Source organism: Lycium barbarum, chromosome 10 (genome assembly GCF_019175385.1).
Source record: "Lycium barbarum isolate Lr01 chromosome 10, ASM1917538v2, whole genome shotgun sequence".
Lineage (NCBI taxonomy): Eukaryota > Viridiplantae > Streptophyta > Magnoliopsida > Solanales > Solanaceae > Lycium > Lycium barbarum.
The window spans coordinates 44,392,707-44,402,265 of record NC_083346.1 but is presented as its reverse complement, the minus strand read 5'-3'; the positions used below and the strand labels follow the sequence as shown (position 1 = coordinate 44,402,265).

The window sequence follows — 9,559 nt, the reverse complement described above, 5'->3', positions numbered from 1 at the left end:
CTTAAGATATGATAAGTTCGTCTACAAGATCGGAGTACATCATCTTCAAGAATTATGTGATGTTTTAATCAGGGGGAGTAAATACGTGCTCTACTCTTTTTCCCTTAATCAAGGTTTTGTCCCATTTGGGTTTTCCTGGTAAGGTTTTTAATGAGGCAGCTAGCAATGCGTATTACTAGATACGTGTACTCCTTTTTCTTTACTAGGATTTTTCCCACTGGGTTTTTCCTATTAAGGTTTTAACGAGGCACATTATCTATTAATGAACATCCAAGGGGGGTGTTATAAATACGCCATATTATGGATGTCCATTGAAATACACAATTTCCTGGATAAGCTTGCAAGTGAATAAACTTGCAATCAAGCAGGCAGCTTTCAAGTAGCTCATGCAGGCAGGCTGCAATGAATACATACAAGAGTATTGATTCGAACCCCGACCCTTTCCTTACAGTCAAATGGTTGAACGCCCCTTTAGAGATAGAGGAAAGATTTGCCCCAGCTTGGCGAATCGCATCCCCGAACCAAAATCGAGTTTAAATTTGAAAGACCCTTCTTTATTTTCAGACCAAGAACAGGGAAGAGTGAATTCAGAAAAACGAATGCAATTTGTAAAATTTGTATTCAATGCAATTGATACTAATGGGACAAAATCTGGAAAAAACTCGTAAGGACGCAGGAAGCAAAAAAACTTGTGCGAAGGACTTTTTCTTCTCTGCAACTCCTTAAAAAGCCTTGCAGCAGTTTCCTCAGGCTTGCAATCAAGCAGGCAGTTTGAGAGTAGCTCAAGCAGGTAGCTTGCAAGTAGCTCAAGTAGGCAGCTTGTCAACAGCTTCGCAACAGCTTCCTGAAAAGCCTCACATCAGCTTCTTTTCTTCTATAAATAGGAAGTTCATTCAGTTCATTTGTACATCAATTTGAAAGAGCAATAAAATCTCTCAACCTCTCCCCAGTTTCTTTGGCTATATCTCTTGTTGTCGTGTCCTTTTATTATTATTTCATAACATGCATTTCATTTTAGTGGATTATTTTCATTTTTCTGGTTGTTTTTCTGTTGTAGATTCTAAAAAGACAGTTAGAAATTCACACAGCGGCTGGTACTCGAGATTTTTTTTTTTTCATATTTTTGCATATCGCACGAGCTTTTATCAAAGCTTTCACGAAAGAGGGAGAAGTCTTAAGCTACCCAACAAACCTAAGTTAACGCAATTCCTTTATCCAAATTCAGCTGCAACTAGTGCTCCTGCAAAAGTATAAGACTACGCCAAAAAAATATTCTGGAAAGTAATGACATTGTACTAAAGATTTGCCACAAAAGACTACGAACCAACAGTACTATTCTTATCTCTAGCGCAAAAGACTGGCACATGTGTGATTGAAGTTGAGAGTGACCATAAGACAAAGCAGGCAATAGAAGATGGTATTGAGTGCAGTTGTGCATAGTTTAATGGTCAAATATTGATGAGTAAGAGACCAAGTCTGATACTTCTGGAGATACTGAGGGGCAATGGTTCTGAGAGAGGCCAGTGCCAACTATTTAAATTATAGCTCTTCCAAGGTAAGGATACAACCTGACACATTATGTTTATTCATACACAAAACAAAAGTTTCAATGGATATAATCTTTATAACAGTGGACACCATCCATCAGCTTTAATTCAGCTGGTGAAAATTGACGATATATCTAACACTTAAACTGTTCCGAGAACCAATTTGCTCCTAAATGAATCTTCAGCCAACAAAATGATGCAATCAGGTACAACATGAGCTTCATCAAAGATGATACCTTTAACATTGCGCACAGATACACTTCCTATACTTCTCATGAAAGTGATCTACATCAGCAATGCATCTGGCTGTGTGAAGCTCCACATAAAGGTAGAAATGCAAAATCCCTTCATTTAATCCTAATTCTTGTTGGTCTTATCTAGTACTGGAAGACAGTTGAATAGGATTTCAGCTGCACGGTCCAATTCTTGCTCCGTGATGGTCAATGGTGGTACAAGCCTCACAACGTTTCCTTTTCCTGCCGTTAATACAAGAAGGCCAGATTGTTGACATGCATCGAGCAGTGGAGATGCTGGTACATCAAGGTCTATCCCAATAATAAGCCCCACACCACGTACTTCTCTGACATGTGAGTTTCCTTTTAATTTCGTAAGTAGCAATTCCCTGAAATATTGACCTTTCTTGGTGACACTGGCGAGGAAAGCTGGTTCAGAGATCTTGTCCAGCACAGCAACAGCAGCATTGCAAACAAGAGGACCACCAGCAAAGGTGCTACCATGATCCCCGTAATTGATGGCAGCAGCAACTCTTTCAGTCACTAACACCGCCCCTATAGGTAGACCTCCAGCAAGAGGCTTTGCAAGAGTCATTATATCTGGGTATATGCCATAAGCTTCATGAGCCCAAAGATGACCAGTTCTTCCTAGACCACATTGAACCTAATAGAAGAAGAAACAAGTAAATGCTTCAGTAGAGTGTTGAGCGTTGACACATTCCATCCAAATTAATTCCAGAACAATCATTGTCATGAGAGCAATGAACCAAGAAGTCAATCATCAAAGTAAAGTTTGAAATGGCATTTATATTTGGACAGGTAGATGGCATTCATATATCTCCAGTTAGTTATTTATCTATACAACCAATATAATAAACCAATTTTGGGCAATATGCTGCTCTCAGTGATTCAGTGAATGAACATACAGAACCTTAATCCTATATACCAGCTTATAGTGGATTGACTATACATAAACAACAAGAACAGTAAGTTTTTCCCTTGAGCAATTACTAAAATAATGTTGACCTGGGTGAATAAAAAGCTGCATTTGCACAAGTAACCAGGTCCTTTTGAAACATTGCCCAGTACTGAGTATCCAAGCAAGAATATAATGTTATCATATCCTAATTCAAAATTTAAGAATGAAGAACCCAAATAATGGAATTTCTCATCTTTTTAGCTTTTTTAATTACCAAAATACCAATTCCATATACAATTTGGAAGAATAAATAAGTATTTCAAGGGAAGTCATTACTCCCGTTTATGTTATAGGCTAAAATTACTCGAGAATAGCATTGAGGAAAAAGTAAATAGAAAAGACAAAATTGGGGTAATGAGTTTAAGTTAAGAATTCAAAAGAACAGGGAATAATTGAAATACTACACTAGGGTAATTAATAGTTCATTGCAACTCCTCCCGAAAGCCACAACTCCCTAGATTCGATATTGGTTAAAGCAAAATGCTGGACCCTGATCTCATATTCCATGATCCTACCAATTCCCCTATTACCTATTGCATTTCTTCAGCAAAACCAAGGCGTAACATCATGTGCAGTAGTGACTGTCCCTTAGAGATTAATTCCCTACCAATCAAACAGAGGACAACAACAACAATATACCCGGTGTAATCCCACAAGTGGAGTCTGGGGAGGGAGGACTGTGCGCATCCTTACCCCTACCTTGTGAAGGTAGAGAGGATGTTTCCGATAAACCCCCGGCTCAAGTAATGCATTTCAAAATCAAGTTTTTTAAAAAAAAAAAAAAAAGGACAGCCCGGTACACTAAGCTCCCGCTATGCGCGGGGTCCGGGGAAGGGCCGGACCACAAGGGTCTATTGTACGCAGACTTACCTTGCATTTCTGCAAGAGGCTGTTTCCACAGCTCAAACCCGTGACCTCCTGGTCACATGGCAGCAACTTTACCAGTTACGCCAAGGTTCCCCTTCAACATTTCAAAATCAAGTATGGAAAGGAAATACAGTAGTCACTTTGCGTGATCGACTCTCTTAAATATTTCAAGACAAAATGAAAAATAGTTTAAAGTAGTCCAACGTAACAAAATAGAAATGATTTTTTTTTAACAGTCACAAAATAGAAATGATTTAGGTGCTGAAAATAGTATGAAGGTTGAAAGTGGTGAAGTGTATTTTAATTTGAAAAATGGTAGGAAATATGTCAAGTTTTTTTTTTTTTTTAAAGGTGTGTGAATCAAAGTTTAAAGTAAAAAAGAAAGGTAAGAATAAATATGAGTTGGGGGGAATTTTCCTCTCAATTTATACAGAGGGCAACTAAAGGATAAAACAGTTTCCAGTTTCCCTTTGTGGAATATGAGTTGGGGGGAATATTCCTCTCAGTTTGACAGTAATAGTCAGGAATTGACCATAAGACTCTGCACTGTGCTCAAATGTTCAGAACTATTTCAACCAAAAGATCTACTTACCATAAGTGCAAAATGCTGAACTTCTCTATAAGTTTCACTATGCAAAACTTCTGGCAAATATTTTCATATGTGTTCTTTTTGATGAATTTTAGAGATTTGGCTAACGAAAATAGTGCAATATATTACTACATCACAAAGCCATGTGTCACTTTTTGCTTGTATGTTTATTTTCATTTTCTTAGGGCCGATTCACTATATGGGCCACAAGCATAAAAAATAATCTGAAAGTTTCTTACCTCATCAAAGACAAGAAGAGAACCTGCACTATCACAGGCAGTCCGCAGTGCTTGTAAGAATTCTTTTGTTGCACTATATATGCCACCTTCACCTTGGATTGGTTCAACAAATACAGCAGCTATTTTACCACTCTGAATTAGTTCTGTTGCTGCTTGAATATTTCCATACTCAAGGAAGTTAACTCCTGGCATTACAGGTTCAAAAGGTGACCTGTAATGCTCTTTGCTTGTCAAAGCAACAGCACCCATGGTCCTTCCATGGAAGCAATTGGAGAAGGCAATAAACTCCACAGGAGGTTGCTGCTCATCCGGATGCGAGAATCTCTGAAACTTCCTTGCAAATTTAATTGCAGCTTCATTTGCTTCTGTTCCGGTGTTTGACAAGAAAACACGGTCTGCGAAAGAACTAGCAACAAGCCTTTTTGCAAGCTCCAGCTGTAAGAAATAATACAACACTATGTTAGTGTTATTTCCAAAGTTCCTGAGAAAAGATGCTCCTTGAAGCCTCAATTATTAATCATATACAGAATTACAGTTAAGAAGGTAATTAAGTGATATCTCAAGTTATAGACATAGAAACAACTGGAATAAACATGTACAGGAAAGCTCTGCTGAATAAGACATAGAAACAACTGGAATAAACATGTACAGGAAAGCTCTGCTGAATAAAACCTCTCTCGTGACCGCTTCCCAAAAAATCCAGAAAAAAGAAAGAAACTTACACAGTGCTAGTAAGTTCCAACTATCACTTCATACCATTCAGTTGCACAAATGAATCCACAATGAGATAATGCTATTTCTTTCTAAGCCGGAACCATATATACTTTGACTCTATTCACTTAATGCATATATAGAAAAGGTGTAACTGCTCTTGTCGAAGGGCAGGACTACTATAATATTTGGTAAAGATCACACTCTTTGTGTAAGCACACCAACATAACATTGAACATAATCGAATTGGGTAATATTCATCGTCCTCATTCTGACTATGTTAGAAGCATAAACAACATATGCCTCAATCCAAAACTAGTAGACTCAGCTATATGATCATCTATATCCATCCCACTCTATTTGGGCCTGCTTCATTCCAAGAATAGCAGTAAAAAACTACAACAGTATCGTTTGCACTATAAAAGGAGGGTGTGGAGATCGAGTATTAGGGTAGAGGGTTAGTAGGTTGCCGCACAGATTTCTTTGTCGTACTAGGAGTATCAGTATCTTTGTTACAGTTGCTTATGCGTAGATTCATAGCACTACCTTACCTAATTGTTTCATTCACTCCATTATCTTATTATCTTGCTGCTATTACTTATTCTTATACCGCTGCTTTTTCATCTCTCTTTTTTAGCCGATGTCCAATCGGAAACAACCTCTCTACCCATCACAAGGTAGGGGTAAGGTGCGTATACTCTACACTTGGTGGGATTATACGGTGTATGTGTTGTTTTGTACTTTCCTATTATGTCCGTCTAAAAACGAAAGTGTCTTTCTTTCTTTTTCGACAACTCTTTAATTCTAACTTTACACGTGGCATGTTCAAAACACAAGATTAAAGAGCATTTTGGTACATTCTACGTATCTTTAATTTAAGACCACAATACTTCTTTACCTTTTTTTGGGGGGGAAAAAGGTAAATTTCCTTCTTTACTTTCTTATACTCCGTGCCAAGTCAGAATCAGACAAACAAACTGAAACAAAGAGATAACAAAAGAAAGGTTGGTACCTGAGGGAGAGAATAGTAGATATTGCTAACATGAGTGAGGATATTAGCTTGTTGGGTAACAGCCTTAATCCAATCAGGATCAGCATGTCCAAGTGCATTAACAGCAATACCAGAAGTCAAGTCCAAATACTCTTGCCCTTCAACATCATACAATTTACACCCTTTGCCACTGGACAAAACCAATGAGGCCCTAGCATATGTACCCACAAAAACCTTGTTAGATTCCTCAATCACCTCTTTGCTCAACTTGGATGACTCCAAATTGGGTGACTGCACTTCCATGTTAAGGCAAGCAGTGATTCTAATACCCAATCTACCATTCTTGAATGAACGGTGGAGATGGGTTGATGGAGAAAGGATGTTGTTGAGGAAAAGGGATGATGAATAGCAGCTCATTGCTGATGGCAGATTGACAAAAAGGAAAAAGCGTTTCCACTGTGTCTGAGCCTGCAAAGCCACCCTTTTCTTTCACTTCTTTATTTGTAGGGAAAGATGCAAATATATCTTGCAGAGATACCTTGAAAAAGTGTCGTATTATATCTTTTTGCTGACGGTACTTTTTTATAAAAATTATTTAGCTTATATTTTTATTAAAAAATTTCATGTGGCTTTAAAGGATGTCTATGTATTTGTTTTAATAGACATATTTTTCTAAAGTCATACGATAATTTTTTTCTAGTGAGTCGGGTTTGATTGGTTTAAAAAAGGGATAGACTTATTTTTTTTACAATCATTGAGATATTTTTTTAAACGAACGACACTCGACACATCAAAAAAAAAAAATATCACGTGACTTTAGAAAAATATGTCCATTTTTTTTGCACGGATTGCCCTTCTTTTGGGGTGGCCTTTAACTTTTTCCCCTCAAATGGCTAGTCTTTAATTTTTGTCCGTCGCTTAAAAAGGTGGCCGAAAATATTCTGAGATTCTATGTTCGAACCCTGCTCAGTCAAAAAAATAATAATTTCGCAAGGCTTATGCGGCAAATTTTGCCTTAAGGCATAACTAAAAGTTTGCCTTACAAGACAAAGTCTGCCGTCTCCGGTATAAGTTCTATGTAACTTCGCTCGAATACCATAGGTTTATAGAAATCTATGCCTTGCGAAATTATTATTATTTTTTGCTCTGCTGGGTTTCGAACCTAGTACCTCGGGTATTTTCAGCCACCTTTTTAAGCGAAGGACAAAAGTTAAAGACCAATCCATATGAAGGGCAATCGTGCAAATTTCCCAAATATGTCTACTCAAAAAAATGGGTAGACCTCCACGTGGCATTCTATTTAATTAAAAAATAAGTTCAATGACTTTTACAAAAAAAAAATCGGTCAGCGAAAGTGTATAGTTGCACCATTTGTGTAACGGCAGGGGTATATATACACCACTTTTGTAACGAGGGATATATCTGCTCTAAATTGCAAGTTAAGGGGTATATTTGCACCTTTGCCCATATTTATATATGTTGTATGGGAGGGTAGGATTTTCATTTCATATAATTGCACGGTTTGCCTTCAAATGGACTGCTATTTAATTTTTGTCCTTTAAAATCGAATTTATGCCTGGCGAAGCAAAAGTTCTTTAAGGGAGTTGCTTACATAAGTTGTAGATATTATGATGCGTCACTTATGTCCCTCTATGCATAAATTCGATTTTAAAGGGCAAAAATTAAAGACCATCACAAAATAGGGGAAAAAGTGCAAATGAGCCAAGGATTTTCCTATAATTTTATTGTTTATTATGTTTTAATTTATCTGTCTTACTTTCCATTTTAGTCCATTTAAAAAAGAATGTCTTTATTTTTTTATTTTTTTGACAACTCTTTAATTATAACTTTTCACATGGCAATTTTAAAGCTAGGGGCACTAAAAAATAATAAGGGATTAGCTCAAGGAGTACTAACAAAGGTGCTAATGGCAGTGGGCTCCTGCAGGTAATAAGAAGCTTAAAAAATGAAGCACATTTCTTTAGCAGAGCCAGTAAGGGGCTACACTTTAGATATAAGGTTTAAATTATTTTTTATATGTATATAGTAGATATTGACTTCTTCGTGTGTTTAATTCTTTATATTTTTTAACCTTTTCAGTATAAATTCTGGCTCTACCACTATTTATGGCCACAAGATTAACTGTCATTTTAGTACATTCTACATACCTTAAATTTAAAACACAAAATTCAGGGTCTGTTTGGAAAGCCACCTGGTAATTGAAATTGGTGTAATTACTTGGGTAGTAAACTAGTAATTACGCAACCTAGTAATTATGAACGTAATTACAGTGTAATTACAAGCATCCTGTTTGGTTGCACATGTGTAATTACATAGTTAGATTAGTTTAAAAATAAAATTTAATACTTGAAAAATATGTGTCTTTATAAATGATATATTAAATTAGGTACTTAAGATACATATTGTTTCTCGAAAATATATTAATTATTAATCACATGTTTTTAAATAATATTGTAAAACAATTGTATGTATGTTTCAAATTAATAATGTTTTAATTTAATTAATTATAAAAATTAAAGCACGCATTTTGTAAGAACATCATGGGCCGGATGTTTGACAATAAGATTAATATTTATACATATAATGCCATAACATTATTCTAATTGTTATACCCCGTATATTTACACGTCGAATTATCCGCAAGAACAATCGAATCAAGTTAAAGGCGGAATTATTTTCGGACACGAAATAGAAATCTTTAATTTTCAATTTTAATTAAAACGTAAATTATTTATGAATCTTATTTAGTGTAAAAATATTATTATCGGAGATTAGGAATTAATAAAATTGTGCCTAGATTATTAAGTAGGAATTAGTAATTAATTAAAGTTAATTACAAAGTGGGCCCCACCCGATTTTAAAATAAATAAATAAATAAAATATTTAACGGGCTGCCACGTGGCACCAAAGTAGGCTGCCACATGGCAGCAAGTGGCCAAGAATAGTGGCACTAACGTGTCAAAATTGGAGGGAACGTATATGTCCCAAAGAAAGGTAAGGAACAATGCATTTTTCCTAAAATCATAATGTTGCAAAAACAAAGAAAATCAAGGACACATCCATGGTTGCTCACGGCCAGCCATGGATGGGACGAAAAAAATATATTTCTTGTGTTAATTGAATTCCAAGATAGTTTGAAAATGCAAGGAGGTGATAGCAACATTGGATTTTAAGTTGGAGGAGAAGAAATTGTAAAATTGGAGCAATTAAGCGTAGAAATTCCTCCGAGAAAATTGTGGTAAGATTTTCTTGTTTTATGGTGTAATTGTGTTAATAGTGTTGTAATGGAGTTATTAAAATTGGATTGGATGAAATTGGAATTAAGAAAATGCATGAAATCGATGTTATAGGAAATTGTGGGTTGAAATGGATTTAGAGAAGT

At 36.0% G+C, this 9,559-nt stretch overlaps 1 protein-coding gene across 1 annotated transcript; it reads right to left on the bottom strand.

Annotated features, from left to right (window-relative positions):
• Positions 1-1,508: 1,508 nt before the first annotated feature.
• LOC132613888 (acetylornithine aminotransferase, mitochondrial-like) lies at positions 1,509-6,692 on the bottom strand. Its single transcript, XM_060328176.1, has 3 exons — positions 6,178-6,692; positions 4,455-4,889; positions 1,509-2,444 (listed from the first exon to the last, which is right to left on the bottom strand). Exons 1-3 carry the CDS (start codon positions 6,571-6,573, stop codon positions 1,905-1,907), a joined length of 1,371 nt encoding a protein of 456 aa, XP_060184159.1. The 5' UTR covers positions 6,574-6,692; the 3' UTR covers positions 1,509-1,904.
• Between the last annotated feature and the right edge of the window lie 2,867 nt (positions 6,693-9,559).

What these genes read in the sequence shown, in the direction of transcription:
- LOC132613888 (XM_060328176.1), bottom strand. Translation starts at nt 6,573, where the DNA reads ATGAGCTGCTATTCATCATCCCTTTTCCTCAACAACATCCTTTCTCCA. An exon ending in TCTACTATTCTCTCCCTCAG is followed by an intron (nt 4,890 to 6,177) that starts GTACCAACCTTT and finishes TATTTCTTACAG; the next exon opens with CTGGAGCTTGCAAAAAGGCT. An exon ending in CTCTTCTTGTCTTTGATGAG is followed by an intron (nt 2,445 to 4,454) that starts GTAAGAAACTTT and finishes TTCTTCTATTAG; the next exon opens with GTTCAATGTGGTCTAGGAAG.